The sequence below is a fragment of the Phodopus roborovskii genome, unplaced genomic scaffold (genome assembly GCF_943737965.1).
Source record: "Phodopus roborovskii unplaced genomic scaffold, PHOROB, whole genome shotgun sequence".
Taxonomy (NCBI): domain Eukaryota; kingdom Metazoa; phylum Chordata; class Mammalia; order Rodentia; family Cricetidae; genus Phodopus; species Phodopus roborovskii.
The window spans coordinates 21,670,408-21,691,926 of record NW_026126563.1 but is presented as its reverse complement, the minus strand read 5'-3'; the positions used below and the strand labels follow the sequence as shown (position 1 = coordinate 21,691,926).

Sequence of the window (21,519 nt, the reverse complement as noted above, 5' to 3'; positions counted from 1 at the left end):
AGTTTGGATTTTAAAAGAGATTGAATGTTTTAAAGAGCCTGAAATTTTATAGAATGTGGGACTTTTAAGTTATTTATGTTTTATACTGAGACATTGATATTGGCATGCCATGTCAGAAAAAGACATGTCCTTTTTGACTAGCGATGTGTCTGCATGTCAGGTTGACTACTTTTGTCTACTTGACACAAGCTAGAGTCACTTTTGGAGAGGGGGCCTCAATTGAGAAACTAGTCCTACCAGACTGACCTGCTACCAATTCTGTGGTATAATTTTTAATTGATGATTGATGTGTGAGACCCTAGCTTACTGCAGACTGTGACACCCTTGGGCTGCTAGTCCTAGTTACAATAGAAAAAGCAGGCTGAACAAGTAATGACGAGAAATCCAGAAAGTAGAATTCCTCTGTGGCCTTTGCTGAAGTGCCTGTTGCAAGGTTCCTGCCTTCATTTATTGCCCTGACTTCCCTCAGCAAAGAAATGTGAGAGTTTTAAGATGAAGTAAACTCTTTCCTTACCAAGTTTCATTGGGTCACAGTGTTTCATCACAGAAGCAGCAACCCTAACTAAGACAGTGTGGATGTAACGTCCCCAAATGTTTAATTCGTTGGACAATATAAACATAAACACTAGGAAAATGTAGGAGTCAGAAGATTATATATTATTATTCAAATAGTTATAACATTCAAAAAATCTGCGGCTCATAGTTCAATTTGTTATCTGTAAAATAATTACCATTGATAGATAATTTAAAAGAAGAGAAAATTATTTGCTAAGCTTTCATTTCATATATCATTTTTAAACTGGAAACCCTGTGCCTCCTTAATTTGTTGTAATAACACAATATTATTCATAACAGGCAATCGTGGAAGCATTTAAAAGGTTCCTAGTAGTTTTCAATTACAGAAATTGTTTGGACTACTACACATTCCAGGGAAGATGAGAGCATGATGAAATTTAAATACATTAATTTTTCAGCATTTCTCTCATTATAAGCAACATTTTCTGGAGCACACACCAGGCACTCAGTTAAAAGCTCCAACCTGTGCCATTCTTCATCTTTAAATCAGTAAACACATTTCACAATTTCCTTTTTATAAATAATAACTTTAGTAATAACTTTTGAATTGGTGAAGTGTCAAGTGTTCTAATCAAATTGTTGTTAAATGTGAACATTAGGCTTTCTGTGGGTTTCGTTTACTTATTTCATGTTATCATATAATTTTTCAATAGCTTAATACAGGTATATGACACATTTTTTAACTTTTTAAGATTTCATACAGAAGTATTATACTTACATCTTTTTCATTATTCCCTCTTCCATGTCTATTGACTCCATCTCAGGTTCACACTTTCTTCTTTAAGTATTATATATGTGATTATATATATATATATATATATATATATATATATATATATATTAAAGCTTACTAATATATAATTAGTGTTGCTCCTGTATTCGTTAATGCTCACTACTTAAGACTGGATAACCTACAAGAGACTCATCCATGGATATTGATTCTGCCTTTCTCACCAGCCTGTAGGTCTTCAACGAAGAGTAGCACCTTATGAGATTTTCTTCATCCATGTTAGTATGGCAACCAATACTATTGTGATAGCCTTGTTGGTGACTATTTTTGATATTTCATGATAGCAGCCTCACTATTTCTTACAGAACACACTGTCTTAATGCAAACATTCTCTCCTGATCCACTGAGATGTTCTCTAAGCCTTAGGGGTTGAACTGCACATTTTGGTAACCAAAAAAGATCAGCTGCCAATCACTTTGTCTGTAAGGATCTCCATCTCCTTGAAAGAAGAAGCTTCAATATAGTTCATTTTGATGGCTTTGTCCCCCAGTACCCTCTCTAATCCCCTCATGCGCCCACTGAACCTCTTCCTGACAAATCCCTTCTTAACTGCATGCCCTTTCTGCAAGAACCACTGAATTTAAGTATGTTTGCATACATAATCATGGGAAATTTAACCAGTGACTATACCAATGAAGAAAGTGACACCCTTCCCTAGTAGCCACTAAATGCCAGTTGCTCATGGAAAAGGCAAGGACTTCGGATGCTACACTCTTGGTTCTTAAGGTCCTTCTGTCCCATAGTTCAGCCAAGTACAATATAGACTATGATTTAATAATACAATAAATATGACTTAAAATTTTATATTTTCATGTTTTATTGAACAATGATATTGGTACACAATGTTATTTTGTCATTCAATGCAAATAAAGAATTTATTTGTTATACAAACAAAATGTTCATCATTTTTTAATATTGTTATTAGTAAACAGTTGATTTTGTAAGATATTAATTGGTATCTTTATTTACAGTCTGTTATGTTATATATAAATCCCAACACTGAAAGTTTTCTACTCATATATTGCTTTTTTTATTTCATAGTTTACCTCAAAATTTTTTGGATAAAAGAATTTACTTGCAAAAACATGAATGAGGAAGTAATTATAACTATCAACTTACTGATTGAGAAGTTTATGGGGAGATGGGGAGATTTTCTGATAGATACAAAGCTATTATGTGGTACAGTAAACTTTATATTGGATTAAAAAAAAATGTAGTTTCACCATACAATAGCCACAATGTATAGATGAATCATTATGAATGATAAAAGTATATGTTGCTAATTTTTTCATTGTAGGTTTTCCATCTCTATTCATGTAAACTATATGTAAACTATAAATGGCATCTATAAATTGCCTTTCATTATCTGTACTTAATGTTACCCAATTATCAACTCAAAATATATGTCCAATATAAGACTTAAATTTTCTTAAAAATGTAGACAAATGTTGACTACAGAAAATATTTTCTTAACATCAATAAAGGTGGTGTTACAGATTTCTCCCACTTGACCAATTGGAAATTTGTATTGTATTAATATTAAACTGCTTTAAATTCATCAAATGAACTCTGCCTGGTTATGGTCTATTGTGTCCACTAAGTTGCTGCTGCAAGTATTTCACTTAAGATTTTACATCCATATTCATAAGTGAGTCTGTTCTTAATGTGTGGCATATTTGATATATTTCCTTATTGGGATGATACTAGCTTTACAAAATAAACTTTGATTCTTTATTCTGATTACCTAGAGAATTGATATACATTTCAATAACCTTTTTTGAGATTCTAATAAAACATCCTGGCAATAAAGACTCAGAAATAATCTAAAGGATAAGAATTTTCAGCTACATTTTCATCCTACAGTATTATATGGAAGTCTCAACTATGAAATTTTAATATTTCTGATTTACATATTTTTTCATATTATCTAGAGTTTAAAAATTGTAAATGAATTTGAGCATGGAATTCAGTTTGATGTTTTTGTAATTTTCTGACCACTAATAAGCTGTATTTTCTAATTTTAATTTCCTTCACAATTTAGAAATCCTGTTTCTCATTTTATGCTTTCCTATTTAAATTCTGAATATTCATACTCAATTGTATATATTGTACATATGGATGTTTGTATATTTATGCATATAGACACATTAAGGCATAATTTTCTTGCACTGAGAGATCCAGCTCTATTTCTTGTTATAATTTGCATCAAATCCTTTGCAAAATTTTCTGTATTCATCATACTCAGTGTGTCTCTGTGCAGTCCTATTTAAGATCATTCCAGTCAGGCCTACCCAACATAGTGTGCTGCACTTACTTTTAGTATATTATGTTTTTTTAGTGACAACTCTCATAAAGTGAGATTCATTATACAAACTGTGATCTAAAATTATTTCAAGGAACATCTTAAATGGCATTAATTCGTCAAAGTTGGGAACACACTAAAATGCATAAGAAAGTTTTATCTGTTATATTATCTCCTTGTCAATATGTAGTCCCTGCTAACATTTTGTTTACAATGGCACTCAGATCTTTTAATATTTTAAAAAATATATAACCATGTAGGAATTGTTGATATGCTTCTCCTTTACTAAATGGAAAGTTATTTCTGTATAATTTTATATTTTAATTGGTAATAGTTGTGACTTGAGAATTTTTCAGAGGCAGAATATTCATGGTTTTAATTTTAAGCATTATAAACAAAGCTATTATAAATATATCAAACATGTTTAAATTAGATTATTCACTTTAATACCATAATATTGTTGCACAAAAGTAAAATTTGCATGAATGAGTGGTGCCAGGAGACAATGAAAAATCACAATAGTCACTTTTCCAGCTTAGATGATTTTTCACATTTTTATATTTTTGAAAATTCTGCAAACTCCAATTGATCCTTTTACGATATGCTAGGCAACATTTGTAGTTATGATTTTTTCTAATCCATACAACTAATCTTGTAAAACTACTGGAGACTTGTCCCATCATCTATCAGATGTTGTTTGGCATCTGAGCCATAATTTAGTGTCTGAGCTTGTATTTCATTCTTTTCCTACATGTATAAATGTATAAATGATGCTGTTGATATTAGCATTGTTTTTTTTGAAACTAAAATAAGTTTTGAACATCATGGTCAATGGAATAAAGCTACAAACTGAATCTTGTTTAAATACACAGGATTCTTTCAGTGGCTCTATTTTTCAATTTTATGCATCTATTTCTCAGGATAAAAATTTTATGGACGAAACTATTGCTTGAGCTTATCAAACTCTGAAGCGATGTTTGTCCTGCAGTGATCCTGAAGATGTCAAAGCCTCTATCTACACACTTGTACTGTTTATATGAAAATATACAGAGTTCAAACATAACCTATACATGTCTTTCCACACACTAATTCATTCGTTGATGAATTCTAAGACCTAATATGATATGTATTTCACATGAATAGTGCTGTCACAAGATTTCAATGCAGACACTATTTTTTCAAATATCTTGAATCACAGTTGTTGATGTGGAGCCTGTTGTTCAAGGCACCTTCCTCCTGTGTCAATTAGGACAGATTTTTAGCAGGGGTTTCTTCATGCAGAATTTGCACTTTTTCAAGAAATCTATTTTTGTTGCAAGAGTAACCTGATATTTCTCCTCATTTTTTGTTTGCTGGTTATGTTTAGGTAAACAATCAGTAATACTAATCCAAACAATACTAAGATACTGATTCTATCATTTTTAGCATTGCTTATCCTGGAGTTTCCTGGATGCAAAGTATTACTAGTGTGTCATCAATTCTCATGCCTGTAGTTGTTCTGTTATTTGATGATGTTGGTCAGTACCTATAGTGAAGTGTTTAGTCACAGTAAAAATAATTAAAGTTCTTATTCTTCCCTTTTCTTACTGCAAATGTTTTTGGTTTTGCCAAGCTTCAATTTTCTCCTAAAGCAGGCAGATAGTTTTAAAATTTAATATTTTATCATTTTTGTTGGTTTGAACTTATTGAGTGGCTTTGAACTTTACATTTGCTGTTGCATTTTGCCAAGGATCTAGGATCATTTCAGAGTCTATGATCATGCTCATTCGATGTCTTCTCTTGCTATCTACAAATACAACTAAGTATATCCATGGATTTCCTAACTTGAACCTGAAATTGTTAGAATAAGTCGTTTCTGGCCATGATATCACTCATCTGGTTCTTAAATGCTTTCCAGTACACTCGCCTGGCTTATTCGCTCAACTGCTGTCTGGATTAGGTCAACAGTGACTTCTATATTGCTACGAATAGCCTCAGTTTCCTTGCCATTGCCATAGCCAACTTACACAGAGCTGCTAGGCAAATACATTAGAGATTTCTACTGGAACCTTTTCCTTGAGGCCTGCTTACTGTTGCCTATGTTCTTTGTTCTTCTTTTTTATTTTAAAACAATCTCATTTTATATAGCAATCCCAAGTCTCTCCCCTTCCCATTCTCCTACTCCCCCCACCAGCTCCCCACCCCACCCCAATGCACTCTTCGGAGAGGGTGAGGCCTCCTATGAGGAATCATCAAATCTGTCATGTCACATCATTTGGGGCAGGACTAAGGCCCTCCCCCTGATTCTGGGCTGATCAAGGAATCCCTCCTTAGGAAATGGGCTCAAAAAACAACAGTTCATGCTCCAGGGATAAATACTGATTCCACTGTCAGTGGTCCCATAAGCTACTAAAGCCCTCCAACTGTTGCCCATATTCAGGGAGCCTAACTAGGTCAGCTGTTCCTGTGGGTTTCCCCAACATGGACTTGAACTGTTTGCTCATATTATTGCTTCTCCTTCTCTACAAATGAACTCCAGGAATTGGGCTCAGTTCTTAGCTGTGAATCTCTACATCTGCTTTCATCAGTTACTAGCTGAAGGCTCTATGATGACCATTAAGGTATCATCAATCTGATTACAGGGAGAGGTTAGCAAGAGAGTGTGGAGGGAAGAAGGGGAGGAGGGAAAGAACATGAGGGATCAGAAAGGTCAAGTTGGGGATAGGACAGAGAGGGGGAGCAACAAAGAGGTACCTTGATAGAGAGAGCTATTATGGGGTTAATGAGAAGCGTAGCACTAGGGAAATTCCCAGGAATTGGCAAGGATAACCCCAAGGAAGAATTTAAGCAATGGTGGAGAGGGTGCCTTAACTGCCCTTCCCCTCCAATAGACTATGGTCTATTTTTGTGGAAGCTTGTTTTCTCTTCATTCCACTGATTCCTTAGCATCTCCCACATTCTATAATAAGATATATGTATCTAAGTACCAACTCTACTTCTAATCTATATATTTGTGGCTAGTGGTTATCTTGAACTTATTTTAAGTGTTTTAAAATTACATTTTATTGATCCCCCATGTTCTCCTCCACCTCCTCTTCTCCCCTCTTTCTCTTACCCCTCTCCCTCCTCCCCAATTTGTTCAGGGGCTCCTGTCCCTTTCCCTTTCACTGGAGGACTGTGTATGTCTCTCTTATGGTCCTCCTTATTTCCTAGCTACTCTGGAGGTGTGAATTGTAGTCTGATAAACATTTGCTCTATGTCTAATATTTGTATATGAATACATCTCATATTTGTCTTTCTGTGGCTGAGTTACCTCACTTAGGATGGTTTCTTCTAGTGCCATCCATTTGCCTGAAAATTTCAAGATTCCATTGTTTTTTTTCCACTGAGTTATACTCCATTGTGATGCTGTATCCATTCTTTGGTTGAGGGACATCTACGTTGCTTCCAAGATCTGGCTTTTACAAATAATGCTGCTGTGAACATAGTTGAACAGAGCTTGTTGTATGAATGTTCATCCTTTGAGTATGCCTAAGAGTGGAATTGCTGGATCTTGAGGTAGACTGGTTTCCATTTTCCGAAGGAATTGTCATAAGAAGAGCAAGAAAAAAGACACATCAATAGAGGGCACCATTGTAAGTTTAAAGAGAAATCTGGCACCAGGAAATTGTACAGAGATCTACAAGGATGACCCCAACTAGGAATCTAAGCAATAGTGGAGAGGCTACCTTAAAAATCCCTCCCCTATAATGAAATTGATGATATACCTTAAATGTCATCCTAGAGCCTTCATCCAGTAGCTGATGGAAGCAGAATCAGAGAACCACAACTAAGCACTGAGCCACACTCCTGGAATCCAGTTTCAGAGGGAGGGGAGTAATGATCAAAGGGGTCAAGACCACGATGGGAAAACACACAGAAACAGCTGACTTGAGCAAGTAGGAGCTCATGTACACCAATTTGACAGCTGGGGAACCAACATAGGACCAAACCAGGACCCCTGTATGTGGGTGTCAGCTAGGAGGACTGGGCAGTCTATGGGGTCTCTGGCAGTGGAACCAGGATGTATCCCTTAGCCTAGAGACACAGGGGAAGGCCTAGGCCCTTCCCCAAATGACTTGACAGATTTTGATGATCCCTCATGGAAGGCCTTACACTCCCTGGGGAGTGGATGTGGGATGTGATTGGGGGAGGGATCAGTTAGAGGGAGGCATGAGAGGATGGGAGGGAGAGGGAGCTGGGATTGATATATAAAATAAGACTGTTTCTAATTTAAATGAAATTTATTAACAAAAATTACATTTTGCTTATTTATTATGGCTGGGATGCATGTGCCACACCATGTGTATGGAACTCAAAGGACAACTTTCAAGAGTGAGAAGAGGGAGAGGGGGTGAAGCATTGTAAATCCGGGCATGGGCAGGATTAGAGGAAGGAAAGGGATAGAGAAACTGATGCAATTGTATTTTAATTTAGATTGTTTTTGTACAAAGGAGACTCATTTATCTACTTCTATCGTGTTGGTCCCTTAGCTTAGGCTCAGCTTGCCTTTTCCACTAAGCTCCAGCCCACACTTAAGTCACTGGAGTTGAACATTCAGCTGCACCGCCTTTCTACACCTTCCAGTGTTTGCTCCTCACTTTAGTTTGTGATGATTTCACCCTGACAGCTTCTCTGGCCCAAGCATTTAAAATATGCCTTGAAATCATGTTCATGCACCTCAAATATTGCTAGGCCAACAATGTGTATGTGTAGCTTTAATAGAAGATGTCAGGAAGTTTTCCTAAATATTTGCATATCTTTTTACTCATATCATCATTTATAAGAATCTCAGCTTCCAATTAACACCATCTGTCACATTTTTATTTATTTTTAATTATAGTTCTTTTGAAGGAGTTATCCCATTATGGTCTTAAATTTGCATTTTCCTGATGACTAATGGGGTTGAGCAGTTTAAGCATGCTTCATTTAGAATATTGCCATTTCAGAAGCTATTAACAGACAGTCAGATTTCACTTCCAGGTGGTAATTCCATGTTATTCACACATATTTGTCACTATTTTCTGGTATGAACAACATGAATATATGATAATGTTCTATGTTTCTATAAATATATATTATATATGTACATATAGTCACACATATAGGTAGTAAAATTACAAAAGCAGTTACACACCCTCCCTCTCTCACACAGGCACACCTGTGTGCGAACGCACGCGCGCACGCGCGCGCGCACACACGAGAGAGAGAGAGAGAGAGAGAGGGGGGGGGAGGGAGGGAGGGAGGGAGAGAAGAGAGAGGGAGAGAGGGAGGGAGGGAGGGAGAGAGAGATACTATCGGTTCAATAAGGATCAGGATAAACAAATAGGCCGAACAGATGTTTATTCAGGGAGAAATAACTTACAACATAGACAGATGAACACCAGAGCACCAGTAGGTTCCACAGGATGCTCTCCTCTCCGCATCCTGCCAACAACATCCCGCCCTGGCTCCTCCTGAGACCTAGTTCCATAGATCACTCTGCCACTGGCTCCACCCCCAATGGGCATAGTCAGTGCCACAGAAAGAAACAAAGTGAATATCCCACTACAAGATACACCAGGTGTATCCATTCAGACATTTAGTTTATTTGCTCTTTCACTCCCTAAGACATTGTAGCTATGCAAGGATGGTGCATATAAATCTAATAATGTATACTTTTCAACAGAAAGCATAATACGCACTAGTCCCATCCCACAGCATCAATCGGGGTACAGTATGGAGAATAGAAATTCTTCTGTCTAAACCAAAGTGCTTTAAAGTTTTCAAGATGTTCACAAATTCTGTGTCTATACTTCCTGGAACTTTTTTTTTCCAGATGGACCAATGTAGAGGTTGCAGCTGTTGAGAATGTAGACCAAGGAGTTCAAGAATGTTTTCCCCTGAGCCATTTTCTATGCCACTGATGCCACAGGATGTGAACCCTGACAATTGGCAGAGGACACAAAAACCCACACATAAAATATTTATGTTCCCATACCTTTCTTCGCAGGAGGAAGGCAACAGAACACTATGAACTAATATAGCTGGGCATAGTGATGGCACCTATAATCCCCATACTCAGGGGTTACAGCAGAAGAAACAAGAATCACTGTGTGAAACAAATCTGAAACAATAGAAACAAAAACAACAACAAAAAATGAGCCTCGAAGAAGCCAAACCCAGGAAAGGGGTGGATGCTCCTGTTCTGCATTCTGTACATTCTGTAGTAGTAGTGCCTTATCTCTGACAGGCAATGGCAATCCACATCACTAGCTGGAAACAGAAATGGCATCATCCCCCCAGCTCACATTCCCACCCTTTTCCTGCCCTTGTTCTTTTTCAGGTTCTAATGAATAGAAGAGGACATGTGAAGGGCGGCATAGTGGAGACTCACTAAAATCTTGTACACTATATTTGTCTGAAGAAAAACTTTAATTAATGACTCTTAAATAAATTCAGATTAAATATAGTTAATAGCCACTACAAACAATAGAGAAATAAGGAAGTTTACTTCCTTAAGGAATATTTTCCTTTAACTCTTTGAACATACTTAGGATGGCATCTCTAATTTCTCAGGGATAGTGTTTCTATCCAGTCCTCTTTACCTCCTGTATAGTTTGTATTTCTTGTTTCTTTGTATATCTCATAATCTATCTTACTGTTTTGCCAAGTAGATACTTTAAACTTGTGAAACATTGTAGTACTTGCCATCAGAATCTCACTCTTCTTGGGTTTTGCCCTGCTTGTATCTACTGAGGTTGTCACTGGCTTGACAATAGGTCTTTGTAATACCTGTTTTCTGTGTCCTGTATGAGCAGTGGAGTCTCCTTTCTGCCTGGGGACATGGTGTTGATGGGACATTGTGGAAAGGTCAGTCTCCTTGTGGCTCTGTGTGCTGGTTTATGTATACCTTCAGAGCTCACTCAGGTACCAATCAGGTGTTCCTGATTCTTTACGGCCTTAATGCTGCTCAGCTGTGAGAGTTTGCATTCTTTGGGGACTTTCATTCAGGACATGTGGCCAGGTTGAGGCCTTTACTACTTCCTAGGTATTCATACCACTCACACTACCAAGGATGCATGTGTCTCAAAGCTACTATGGACACTATCACCAAAACTTCACTTATACTTGTCTTGACTTGTCTGCTCTTGTCCCAACTGTTACTGGTGATCTCAAGTGGCTATAAAGCTGTATCCATTGTGTGTGAAAAGACTTTAACTCAAATATAGCTAGCTTCAGAAATGGAGTCTTACTTAACAAACTCCCACCAAAGAGGCCAGCTGCATTCTGCTCTTCCTCTTGAACAACAGCTTCCAGCTTTCATCGTCTTTCTGGCCATTACTCAGCCAGACATTTGTAGAGGCAGAGGCAAAATACATGTTGACTCATGCCAATTCTTACAAAGGACTATTTCATTAGTTTCATAAGTGACTTGTGTGTTTTGATACCTTCTTTTTTTTTACATTTCTTAATGTAAAGAGTCTCTCTCTCTCTCTCTCCTGTTATGCCATTTTATTTTCATTGATGTCCTTTGTACAGATTTCTAGGACTCTTGACTTAATCTCACATTATTTTCATGGTCTCATTTTTCCTTCATTTCTGATTTGATACATATTACAAACACATTAGCAGATCTTTTGTTTTCAGTGAAAGGTGCCATTCTCCTCCAACTCTTGACTATCCTGATGACTTTAATGATTTGTAATGTTTTGGGCATGTATTATTTGTTTATCTGAAATTTATAGTTGTAATCAGCTGGACACGAGGTAGACAAACTACATTTTTTTAAAGAAATGCCATTTTATTATAGTTATGTTAATTAAGTAAATTTTTTTCTCATTAATACAGATTTTTGAAATGTTACTTCATAGCTATTAGGCTTTTAGATTGTCATACCATGTTTATTTAATGCAATTGCAAGCCCTACTTTAAAACAGTTCTATTGATATTCTGATATCAGGTAGAGTGTTTCTGACACTAATTTTAATTTTAAATAACTCATGGTTAGTGTCCTATTAGTTTTTCATCCATTAAGCTTCAGTTTAGGGAATAAAGAAATATCTCAGCATCTAAGAGAGCTTATGGCTCTTGCAAAGGGCCTGAGATTACTTCCTAATAAATGTGTGTATCTCATAACCTGGAAATCAGATCCCATGGGATTCTGAGCTCTTAGACTCAAGCACACATATGGGCATATAAACATGTGCAGTCACATACACAAACCCATAAAAGTTTTTAAAAGTAGATTAATTAGAAACACTACTTAATCTTCAAATCAGCATACCCCTGGTGGCAGCACAACCCTAGGATACCAACTTGGCCCCAGGTGGTGGCTCAGATCTAGCATTCACACAAGCTTCAATGGTAACAGGAGCCATGGACATCAACAAAGACTCTAACTATAGTAGGGCCATGGACCCAGAGGAATGGCCCTCAGTAGTAGCTCAAGCATGAATGTCATCATGGCTCTAGGTGTTGATGTTCATTGCCTATGTTGACAAGGGCCCATGTGAACAATGCATGTTGATGTGCAAGGGCCATGCTGAGATGGTCCTGCACCTCACTGTCCCTAAGAGAGCTGATCCCAACCCTCATAGAAGAGGCATTCCCTCCCCTTGTCCTGATGACCCTAATAAAGGAAATCCCTCATAGGATTTTGGAATTTGGAAAGCTGGTCTCAACCATCTCCTTGGGTGTGGGAGAGCTGGCTGGGGTGGTTCCAGTAGCCAGGACTAATCAATTCAGCTACCACTCACGCAGACAGCCAGGGCTTTGAGTTGGTCCACCGCAACATTTAGCACATCTATGACCTGCAGGAGCATGTGAAGGGACTGGTCCTTAGGAACCATAGCCACAGGATCTCCATGACTTAGGTCAACAGCAGATTATCCAAGAGGAGTTTCAGAAAGGGTCCAGTATAAATAGTGTACCAGAAGCCAGAGGCCTTATTTCCACAATAAACATTTTCAAGTAAACTGTTTGGACAAAAGGGTAAACTTGGTCAATCACCACAGCTCACAATGCTGCTAAGGTGCATGAAGAAGCAATGGAGAGGTGGGAAACTCCGAGAAGCAAAGTGGGATTTTTGTTTGCTTGCTTGCTTGCTTTTGTTTTACTTTTTGTTTTGAGTTTTGTTTGTTTAATTAATATTTTATTTTTATTTGTTAATTCTTTTTTATTGTTATTTTACTATGTTTATCCTACCTATCCAAAAAGCATGGGAGATCTTTCAATTTTCTGGTATCTTCTTTAATTTCTTTATTTAAAGACACAAAGTTTTTGCTATATAGGTCTTTCACTTGCTTGATAAGCATTGCCTCAAGATACTTTATGTTGATTGTGGCTATTGTACAGAGTGATGATTCTCTGATTTCTTTCTCAGCCCCTTTGTCATCTGTATATAGTAGGTCTCCTGATTTTTATTGAGTTTATCTTGTATCATGCTAGTTTGCTGAAGGTGTTTATCAGCTGTTGGAGTTCCCTGGTAGACTTTTTTTTTGGTTGCTTATGTAAACTATCATCTTTCTCTCTCTCTCTCTCTCTCTCTATATATATATATATATATATATATATATATATATGTGTGTGTGTGTGTATATATATATGTATATATGTATATATGTATATATATATGTATGTATATATATGCACACATATGAATACATCTCCCCTTCCTAATTCCATATGTAGGGCAATGTCATCCAGGTTGTGTCATGTGGATCTGACAGGTCATTTGAAGTAGGGACTAGGGCTTCTCTCCTGTCTCTAGGTTAAGGCAGTTATCCCTCCACGGGGGATGTGTTCACAAGGTGCTTTTGTGTACCAGGGATACATCCTGGTTCCACTGTCTGAGGACCCTTAGACTGCTCAGTCCTTCTGGCTGACACCCATGTTCAGGGGAGCCTGAGTCAGTCCCATGGTGGTTTCCCAACTATCAGTCTGGTGGCCCGTTAGCTCCTCCTTGTTCAGGTCAGCAATCTCTATGTGTTTCTGCAACCTGGTCTTGTCTTCTCCATATGCATCTGGGTTCTAGTTCGACTCAGTGTTTAAGTATGGGTGTTTGCTTCTGTTTCCAAGGTATTAGATGAGGGCTCCATGGATAAGTTAGTTGTTGATCTCACTATCTGAGAAGGGTATTTATGGTAGCCTTTCCATTGATGATTAAATTGTTAGTTGGCGGCAGTCTTTTAGGTCTCTAGACCTTTCTTTGGGTTCAATTTTCTCTTCAAACCAATATTGGCTCCCTCTTTTATATTCTCTCTCTCTCTCTCTCTCTCTCTCTCTCTCTCTCTCTCTCTCTCTCTCTCCATCTATTCCTACCCAGACTCAAACTTCCTAGTCACAAGTGTTTTACTCTCCTCCCCTTCTTTTTCTCCTACTTCTCTCTCCATTCACTGCACCCCCCCCCACTTCCCCTGTGCTCTGGGGGACTTGTCCTTTCCCGGTTCTGTTAGGGACTTTATTTGAATCTCTTAGAATACACCTTGTATCCTAGTTCCTCTGGTGGTGTGAATCATTTGCTCTAGGTCTAAAATCCATAGATGAGTGAGTACATACTATGTTCCTCTTTGTGTGACTGGGTTACCTCATTCAGGATGGTTTCTTCAATGCCATTCACTTGCCTGCCAATTTCAAGATTCCATAATTTTTTTTCTGCAGAGTAGTATTCCACTGTGTAGATGTGCCACATCTTCATTATTCATTCTTCAATTGAGGGGCATCTAGGTTGCTTCCAGGTTCTTGCTATTACAAATAGTGCTGCTATGAACATAGTTGAATAAATGTCTTTGTTGCATGGATGTGGATCATTTGGGTATATGCCTAAGAGGGGCAATGCTGGGTCCTGTGGTAAACTAATTCCCATTTTCCTGAGGAACTGCCATACTGATCTCCAAAATGGCTGTATGGGTTTGCACTCCCACCAGCAGTGGAGGAGTGTTCCCCTTTCTCCACATCCTCTCTAGCATGAGTTGTCATTGGTGTTTCTAATTTTAGCTATTCTGGCAGGAGCAAGATGGTATCTCAAAGTTGTTTTGATTTGCATTTCCCTGATAGCTAAGGATATTGAGCACTTTCTTAAGTGTCTTTCAGGCTTTGATTTCCTCTATTGAGAATTCTTTCTTCAGTTCTGCACCTCATTTTTTCATAGGGTTATTTGGTGTTTTGTTGACTAGTTTCTTGAGTTCCTTATATATTTTTGAGATCAGCCCTTTGTCGGATATAGGATTGGTGAAAATCTTTTCCCAGTCTGAGTGAAGAATTGTGGTGAGATTTTAATGGGTATTGCATTGAATCTGTAGATTGCTTTTGACAATATTGCCATTTATACTATGTTTATCCTACCTATCCAAGAGCATGAGAGATATTTCCATTTTCTGGTATCTTCCTTAATTTCTTTCTTTAGAGCAACAAATTTCTTATTATATAGGTCTTTTACTTGTTTGGTAAGCGTTATACCAAGATACCTTATGTTGCTTGTGGCTATTATAAAGGGCGATGTTTCTCTTATTTCTTTCTCTGCCTCATTGCTGTCTGAATTGTCTTTTCAGGGGGCAAATACTTCAAGTCTGTGAAGGGCAGATATAGAGGGACTGAGAAATGAGTGGGTTTGAGGTGCATGATATGAAATATCGAAAGAATCAATTAAAAATGATTCAAAACCAAAAATGTTTCAAAAACTCTTCAGTTTATATAATTAAACTAGAATGCTTCAGTATATTACTATGTTTCAATTTTAGTGGAAAAACAGCAAAATAAGAATTCTTGTTACATTTTTCTTTAACATGGAAGGCTTTACTTAATTGCTTGTGACTATATGGTTCTTAATTTTTATTGACTTCTATTATCAAATAATATGTATTTTAACAAAACTTGTATAGGACTGCTAGTGCATTTTATTTTATTTTGTTTTTGTTTTGTTTTTACATCCTGACTGGTTTCCCCGCTTCTCCTCCTGGTTTTCTAAATTCCCCTTCCTCCATCCATTCTTCCTCCTCCATTTCTCTTCAGAAAAGGATAGACCTCCCATGGATATCTGCAAGCCAAGGCTTATTAAGTTGCACTGAGTCTAGGCACCTTATCATCTATTGAAATTGTATGAGGCAACCCAGGAGGAAGAAAGGGTTCCACAAGTAGGCAATGGAGTCAGAGACAGCCCCTGATCCCACTGTTAGGAATTCCACACAAGAAGAGCAAGTTACACAATTGCCACATAAATGCAAAGGGCCTAGGTCAGTCCCATGCATGTCCCTGGTTGTCAGTTCAATCTCTGTGAGGCCCTATGAGCCCAGGTGAGTTGATTCTGTGGGTTTTCTTGTGATGTCCTTGAACTCTCTGGCTCCTCCCCCCTTGCACAGGATTCCCCAAACTCTGCCTAATGTTGTCTGTGGGTCTCTGCATTTGTTTCCATCAGTTGCTGGGTGAGGCCTCTCTGATGGCAGTTGGGCTAGGCACCAATCTATGAGAATAACAGAATATCATTAGGAATCATTTCATTGACTTCTTTCTTTCTCTCTTCTTCTCCTTCCTCTCTTCTGCCTCCTCCTCCTTCTGCTCTTCCTCCTTCTTCTTATTTTTATATTTTCCAGTCGTGTTTGGTTCCATCCTAGGACTGTAGGCTTTCAGATTTTTGGGTCCTGGTCTACCCAGCAGTATCAAGGATGAGCTCTTTCTCATGGTATGGGTCTTAAGCTGGACCAGTCATTAGTTGGCCACTCCCCCAATTCTGTGTTGACTTTACCCTAGCACATCTTGTAGGCTAGACAAATTGTAGGTTAATGGTTCTGTTGGTGCCCTAATCCTTCCACTGGAAGTCTTGCCTGGTTACAAGAGATGGCCTGTTCAGGCTCCTTAACTCCCATTGCTAAGACTCTTAGCAACGGTAACCCTCAAAGATGGCTGAGAGTTTGCATTGCACTAGGTTTATAGCTCTTCCCAGAGAAGCCCACAATTCCTGTTGTCTTTCCCAGTGCTCTCTCCATCTGTCCTCCTCATATCTGATCCCTCTTATTCCCATCCACACCTCCTATCCATCACAACCCCATCCACCAGCAATGTCTAGTCTATTTCCCCTTCAAAGAGAAATTTATGGGTCCTTCTTTGAGCCCTCCTTGTTATTTAGATTCTTTGGGTCTATAGATTGTACCATGGTTATCCTTTACTTTACAGCTAATACCCACCTATAAGTGAGTACATACCATGTTTGTCTTTCTCAGTCTGGGCTACCTTGCTCAGTATGATCTTTTCAAGTTCCATCCATTTGCCATCAAAATTCATTATGTCATTGTTTTTAACAATTAAGTAATACCCCATTGTGTAAATGCATCATATTTTCTTTTCCCATTCTTTGGTTGAGGGTTGTTCCAGTTCCTGGCTATGATGAATAAAGCTTCTATGACCAAGCGTTCTTGTGGTATTATTGAGAATCCTTTGAGTATATGCCCAGAAATTGTATAACTGGGTCTTGAGGTATATCTATTCCAAATTTCTGAGAAATCACTATATTGATTTCCAAAGTGGTTGTACAAGTTTGTATTCCCACCAGCAATGGAGGAGTTTTCCTTTTACTAGTACATTTTGAAAGCAGTTTATCACTATTACATATAAAAATTATTGATTTTTTATTTGTTTATTTTATATAACCAAGTCCATTTAACTGAAAACAAACATTTATAGACAATATTTGGGAATTTGGGTGTCGTCCTTTCCAAACTACTTCCTGCTGGTAAGGGGCGCTGTCATGGGGGATTCTAAGAAGATGCAGAAATCCTGGCTGTAGTCTGTAAGGCTGCTTTGTTTATCCTCCTATCTAGACATTTGTTGTTTAGATAAAATGTTCTGTTTCTATTTAATCAAATCATCTGAAATTGAAGATACATTTTCTATTAAATGTCAATAATATCATATCAATACTTGAATTCATTTTACAATTTTGATTAGTCATTCATAAAACATGTAATAGGTAATATGACTTTATGTTCATGTTTTTTATTTCCTTTAATTGTTTTCACTTAATGAAAATAGACTTTTCTCTCACACAATATATCGTGATTATGGTTTTCCTTCCCCTGTCTCTCATAAGAAAATAAACAAGCTTCTAAGAGATAATAACATAGTAAAATATAAGATAAAAATAACCTGAGACATTGAAATTGGAAAAAAACAAACAAACAGAAGTTAAAGAGCCCAAGAGAAGGCACAAGAAATAAAATCCCACTCATGTGAACACTAGGAATTCCATAAAGTCACTAACTGGATGCTACAAGATATGCAAAGCACCAGTATGATAACAAAAATATAAATAAAATACATTAATAAATATTAAAAAATATAATTTTTTAAGGAATGAAAACCCTAATAAAACATAATGAGTTAAGAAACATCCAAAGATTCCAATGAGTTTGTTTTCAGTTGGCTATCTACTCCTGGGCATTTGGCAGGCCTGAGTCCTCTTCTCCTTTTAGGTCTGGGACCCCATCTGATGCAAACCTTGGCAGGCTCTGTGCATGCTGCCTCAGTCTATGAGAATTCATATGTGATTTAGAGGGCCTTATTTCTTAGTGTCCTCCATCCCCTCTGGCTCTTAAACCCTTTTGCCTCCTTTACTATAAGCTTCCTTGAGCCCTGGGGAGTGGAGGCATTAATGGAGACATCCAAGATCTCCTACTCTCTGCATAATATCTGGCTGTGGATCTCTGTATTTGTTTCCATCTGCTGTAGCAAGATAAATGTGTCCTTTATTCCATGTTCTCATCACTGTGGGATATCGTTTGTTTTATTTAACTTAGCCATTCTGATGGGTGTATGATGAAATCTCAAAGTTGTTTCCCTGATGACTAAGGATGGTGAACATTTCTTTAAGTGTTTCTTAGCCATTCAAATCTGCACTATTGGTAATTTTCTATAGATGTTCTGGTCAGAAAACCTTTTATTGTGCCTATTAGTTCAAGGTCATTCCCTACTTTCTTTTCTATCAGGTTCAATGAAAATCATTTTATATTGAGATCTCTGATCCATATGGAGATGAGTGTTGTGAAGTATGATAAAGATGTATTTTCATTCTTCTACGTAAAGCCATCCAATTTGACCAGCATCATTTTTTGACGACACTGTCATTTTTCCAGTGTGTATATCTGATTTCTTTATTAAAAATCAGATGTCATAGATAGATGTTTGGATTTACATATGGGTCTTCATTCTTATGCCGTTAATAACATGGCTTTTTTGTGGGGGAGGGATGACAAAACCATGCTGTTTTTTATTACTGTAACTCTATAGTACCACTTGAAATCTGGGATACCTTCTGCAGTTTTTTTATTTTTCTTTTATTATTTGGGTTTTAGAAATTCTGGGCTTTTTATGTTTTCATATAAAGCTGCAATTTGTTCTTTCAAGATTTTTGAAGAATTGTGTTGGAATTTTTATGGGGATTACATTAAATCTGTAGATTGCTATTGGTAGATGGCCATTATTTGCTATATTAATCCTACTGATCCAGGAGCATGGAAAGTTTTTCAATCTTTTAATGTCTTCTTCAATTCTTTTATTCAATGTCTTAAATTTGATATCTTTTTTATCATACAAATCTTTCATGTGCTAGGTTAGAGTTACCCCAAACTTTTTATATTATTTGAGACTATTGTAAAAGGTATTTTCTGATTTCTTTCTGAGTCCATTTGTCATATGTGTATAGTAAGGCTATATATCCAGATACTTTAGTGAATGTGTTTATCATCTGTGTTTCTTAGCAGGATTTATAGGTTAGCGTATGTATACTATCTAATCATCTCCAAATAAAGGTATCTTAACTTTCTCCCTCTAATTTGTATACCCTTGATCTCCTTTGCTTCAGGTAAGAAAACAAATACTGTATTGAATAGATATGGAGAGAGTGGACAACCCTTCACAGGGATTGCCTGTGACTATTGGAAAACACAGATATTTTCATTTATGATTTGTAACAGTAGCAAAATCACAGTTACAGAGTATCAACAAAGTTAATTGACTGTTGTGAACTTTATTAAAAAGTCACAGTATCAGGAAGTTTGAGAAACATTGCTCTATCATACTCATAAAGTCTATTTTGAGGTATTTGTTTTGTGCTTCAGCTGTGTTGCAATTCTAAGGGTCTGTTGTGGTATGGTTGCTGGCCAGTAGTGGAGACATATTGCCCCAGCTGTTATTGACAGTGCTTTTACACTGGCATCTCAGAGGACCGAAGGGGTCACAGGATACCCAGAGCTATAATTATAGGTAGTTGTAAGCCACTGGTTGCACGTGCTGGAAACTGTATTGGATCATCTTCTAGAGCCATTTCTTCAGCTATATAAGCTACATGCAAGTTTATGGGTTCAGTATTAAAAGTTTTGTTGACATATCTGTTCATTACTTATATTTTGAAGTTTCAAAACCTATGGGGAAAATGTGAAACCATGAGAACTAAGCAGTGGCTTAATCAAATGGCTATTTTATAAAGTGTGGTATTGTATCCTTTTTTTTTTTTTTTTTTTGCTTTTGCTTGTCAGTATAATAAATTATGATTCAAATTTTCCTGGTGTCTTTCCATTTTCCTGTAACTAAACCACATTCTTTTTTGTCTTAATTATTCATCTGAATATTGGAGACACTAGACTTGATTTATATCTGATTTGCTGTGTTTTATCAGAATCCTATATTAGATTTCAAAATGGCAGATGAGACCATGTCAGTCGATGTTCATTAGGGAAACTATCCAAAGTAAAATACAATGCTCTCTTATAAAAATGAAGGAAATCTACTCAGTTCACTTATCTTCTGTGCACTTTTAGGTAGATGATCTGAAGAGACTGTTTGATCAATATTCCTGGAAGCAAAGAAATCTTGAGCAGCAATACATGGAGGCACTTTGTAGTTATTACTCCTCAGTAAGTGGAATATTCCCTGTTTCACTGCAGAGCACCACAAACTGTACTTAATAATTAACTTGCATGATTAAAACTAATTTTATTGACATCTAAAACTTAATTTTTAGTTACTGAACATGTACAAACAGCTCTTTTATTCTTTTTTTTTTTAATCAAGAAAAAAGCATGGGATGTTGAGCTGTCTAATGTTTCGAAAGACTTCACTGATATTTCAACAAAGTATATGGCATTGACAGAAGAAAACAAAAGGTTCCAATCTGAAATTGGAGGCATAACAGAGGATATCGGGGAAAGGTGATTCAGATTTTATTATTATTATTATTATTATTATTATTATTTAGAATTCCCAGTAGGAGATATGTAATAAACTCTCCTAGCGTGAGTCCTTGGGGTAATATAAGAGTTTTCATATTTAATATTACTTTAACTGGAGTTTATTCCAAATGATACTGTTATCATCCAGGACACTGTTAGCAAAAGTGCCGTAGACATATAGTCTAGAGGTTAAGGATTACGTTCAACTTAATGTAGGTGTGGTCATTCCTCATCTCTTCCAGCCCTTCTTCACTCCTCCCCTATAACCGCTAACCTGCTTTTCTTCACTTAGGAACCAGAGTCTCCCTCATGCCACTTCTATCTCAACTCCCATATCCAACATGTGAGCAAACACTTCTGCACACCTCAAGCATCTTTAAAATGTATGTTTCCAGCAAAATTCAGATCTGATGTGCATACTGCATGGCTATTGAGAGTAGGTGCCTGGCAGTCATATCTCTTCTCTAACCATTATCTGTAATGAGAAGGACACATGTCCTTTCTCTTTTTAAGTACATGTATCATTAACTAACTTTCTCATTGACACTGATTTTAGAAAAGGAAAGGGAGCATTTTCTTCACATATCCATAGCTCCCTTGACTAGGCTACCTCCTATTTGCTGTAATATGCTATA

General features: G+C 37.0%; 1 protein-coding gene across 1 annotated transcript in view; it reads left to right on the top strand.

Annotated features, from left to right (window-relative positions):
- The window catches only part of Ccdc178 (coiled-coil domain containing 178), a 284,918-nt gene that overhangs the window by 42,610 nt on the left and 220,789 nt on the right, over window positions 1–21,519 (top strand). Inside the window, exons 11-12 of the mRNA XM_051202056.1 lie at window positions 20,474–20,569; window positions 20,727–20,863. Coding sequence (XP_051058013.1) covers window positions 20,474–20,569; window positions 20,727–20,863 — 233 coding nt within the window. The remainder of the gene's footprint in view (window positions 1–20,473; window positions 20,570–20,726; window positions 20,864–21,519) is intronic.